General features: G+C 29.9%; 1 protein-coding gene across 1 annotated transcript in view; it reads left to right on the forward strand.

Annotated features, from left to right (window-relative positions):
• LOC111640908 (multidrug resistance-associated protein 4-like) overlaps window positions 1-3,685 on the forward strand; it is an 89,729-nt gene that overhangs the window by 12,730 nt on the left and 73,314 nt on the right. Inside the window, exons 7-8 of the mRNA XM_023387002.1 lie at window positions 1,741-1,777; window positions 2,586-2,699. Coding sequence (XP_023242770.1) covers window positions 1,741-1,777; window positions 2,586-2,699 — 151 coding nt within the window. The remainder of the gene's footprint in view (window positions 1-1,740; window positions 1,778-2,585; window positions 2,700-3,685) is intronic.

Here is a 3,685-nt window from a genome sequence, read left to right on the forward strand (position 1 = left end):
TATATATATATATATATATAAATTAGAAAGTTTAGATATTTGATTGTTTGTTTGCTATATACGCCTAGACCGTTAAGCGAAATGCTAAGAAACTCGGCAGTTACATTCTCATACCGCTGAATTAGATAATGTCGAACATCGCACCCGAAACTATTTATTGGATTTCTATAAATTAATTAATTTTTATCTCCATTCGATTTGCTGATTTACACAGCTTCAATAGATTGTGAATGAACAAACGGAATGTATTAATCGAACGTAAATCAACAACTAATTTTTTTAAAATTAAAATCGCAAGAAAATCTTTTGAAATATAGTTAATAATAAAGAAAATTCCCAAAAGTACGAATTCGCCTTATTTAAACACAAACAAACCTTTTTAACCAGTAACAGAACTTTAACGCAACTTCTGAAAGCTTTGTTTTCTTCACGTTAGTAACACTTAAATAAAATCCAGCTTTCCATAAAAGTCTTTTCGGGATGGATCTCCCTTGGTTTATCGCTCATCTGGCACGTTGCCCTAACCAAATAAACGAAACTAATTCTAACGAACGATTATTTATTGTGACATCGTGACAATGCCAGGCTGCAACTTTTTGTCACAATGTTCTCAACTTTTTAATGGTGTTTTGCTTCTGTACTTTATAGTTTTTCCTGTTAGCAATAGAGTTGTGTCGATCATCTATCTAATTTCGTTCAGAGAACTCATTTTGAACTGATTTTTTCTGATGTAACGTGACTTTCGGTTTGCATAAAAATTTCATATATAGTTAATCTAGGTCTCCTGCTCCAAACCATATCTGGTCTCGACTTTCGTCTATATAACACATTTCTCGAGTTTAAGGACAGACAGGCATACAGATAGACGAGGGACATCAGTCCGAATTTATTGGTCTACAATTTTTTCAAATTGCAGCCTGATAATTTTTCTATGAACGCGATATTTACGAGAACAACCTTCAATCGTAGTTTGTTGCAAAAATGTAAACACTTTATTATCACATAAACATAAATATTAACACATTTTTACAAGATATTTTATTTGAACAAATCATATGAAGTCTTTCTAGCGTTAAGGTTAACAACTTCGATTACGTGCGCAGTCATCACAATCCATCAAACACTGATCACTTTTTAATTATTAATAGTAGACAAATATTAATTAACAGTCGTTGACCATTCTCTCTTTCGGGAGGGGGTCAACGGCTACTTTTGGTCGAATTACTTCGACCTCCTTCCACAACAGACTCATTTTTATCGGACAAGCGATATGATGGCATTTAATAGAAAAATTGTATAATACAATGTTACCGGTCAGCATAAAATACGTTTTAAATGGTTTTCGAGGGTGCTGAATTTAAATATATGATCCATTTTTCGCAAAATTTGATTGATTACCATTGGCAGATTGCTATTTGATATTCAGCTGCGAGTGGTACAGTTTCTTAGAGTTTATATTAGGAAAAGATATGATATCTTAANTAAGAAAAATAATTTCTGTTATCTGATTTTAATTAATTTTACTTGTTACTGGTTTAAACGCTGTTTTATGTATTTTAAAATAATCACACTTTTTTATTTTAATAAACCATTATGGAATAAACATTGGTAAATTCGTGATAAAAATTAATTATTCTTTAATTATCGGAGATACATTTCGTAAATGGTAATGTTAACAATACTATATATTGCACCATTATCTCTAGATTACAGTGTTGCTTTTTATCGTTATAAATATAGTTATACAAATACAGATGATTATTTCGTGATATCGTGGGTAAGTACGTGATAATACATTGCTAACTTCGTAAGACTTTACTTTAGCCTATATATTGTTAATTGAATTAATTTTTATTGTAGTACATATAATGTTTTCTCTTACGCTTTTTATCTGAGAACGTACTGTACATACATGTACATGCGAACGTACGTACACAAAATAACTTTCATCTTTATCTGAATCGCAAGCACATCTTCCCCTTCTTCATGTGATATCAAACATATCGCGTGGTGCCGAACAAACATGAACCACATCGAATCTATTGTGCCCCGTGTTTTAAAATTTGCATTAAAATTATGACGGAACATTCTTTACATTCTATTTATTTTGTCGTACTTCGTTTTGTATCTAAAGAATAGTAGAGAAACACTGAATATGTTCAACTAACATTATCTCTAAGTTACCTATATTATTACTTTACTTCTCTAATCGACAATAATTAATTACTGAATAGATATTGTGTTCGATGTGTCTAGAATTTCACAACAAAAGCTGAGAATGTTATACAAATAGTTAGCTTAAGTAAATTTAAATTTACAATACAATAAAAAACAATACCGCAGTGTTTAAATGTACTAATGTTTATCGTATAGTTTTCCCTCTGAATTTCTTATAATAATTTGTATTATAATATGAATCTGTATTATATACTCCTTTATATGAAAATTAGACTCTTTTGTACAGGTAAAACAATAGAAATAATACGATGTATTGATTTAAGTGTTAATCATTTATTGAAAATTTCTTAAATAGCTTTATACTCAATATCTTCCTATTCATAATAATATTTGGTTACTTTATTTAGGACTTTCTTCTTCTTCAAGAAAAAGAAAATAATTCAGGCGAAATTGCAAATGAAAAGACGAAACAAAATGAATGTGGAATATGGATGAAAAATGTTACGGCTACATGGAATAATGTGAGTAAATTTTTCTATGTATTTTTAATCTTGGCATGATACTAATATACCCGTTTATTTTACAATTACATATCTTATATTACTTACATCGAAATTGCTATGTGACTTTTATTATACTACTTTAGTGTAATTTGTAGAAGTCGCATAACTAGTTCTATATAAAATCGTTTGCTTATCTAAAAAGCAGTCCTTGTTGAATTGTACTGTATGGACGGATTTTAAATACTTTAAACCTAATGCAATACGAACTGAGCGAATAATACTACTAGAAAACACTTTTCCACTCATGCAACACTTTAACAGATAATATCAATAATTGTATAAGAAAGTATGGTAAAAATCTCTTAAGTAGATAATGGAAATCAAGACAAGGATATATTTTTTGCAATTAGTCACTTCATTTTGTTTAAAAGCTTAATTTTCGATCACTGCTGTGGCCAATTGGATACATCACTTCAAAACTGGTAGCTGCTTTCGTGATTCACTCCTTACACATGATCTTTTTAAATTCTTGTATATAACACGTAAATAGGTGTCAATTTCTCTTAAAAATTCTTTATGATTTAAGTTTTTGTATTCACTCATATATTTTTATACTTGCATTTCAATTTTAAAATATAACAGCGAAAATATTATATTTTTAGGATACGATTGCTTTTTTACAGTCAAAATCGCAAATTTTATTTTTAGTGTATATCAGCGCTGTCCAACTTATCATAGCCCGCGGGCCATATTTTCTTCACCAAACATTTCGGGGGCCAAAAAGGTTGCTGCTGTATTCAGCCAGGTTAAGTGAAGTTACGCAAACTAAATAGTACCTACTTTAAATTCAAATTAGATTTAAATTTTCACATAGTAAAATAATTTTAATATTAATAATAATAATTTAGTAACATAAATTTATTCATAGTAAAATGTACTCGGGGGCCGTAAAAATTATTTGGCGGGCCGTATACGGCCCGCGGGCCGCCAGTTGGACAGCCCTG

This window comes from Centruroides sculpturatus, unplaced genomic scaffold (assembly GCF_000671375.1).
Source record: "Centruroides sculpturatus isolate CEXI.00-Female unplaced genomic scaffold, Cexi_2.0 scaffold1225, whole genome shotgun sequence".
Taxonomy (NCBI): domain Eukaryota; kingdom Metazoa; phylum Arthropoda; class Arachnida; order Scorpiones; family Buthidae; genus Centruroides; species Centruroides sculpturatus.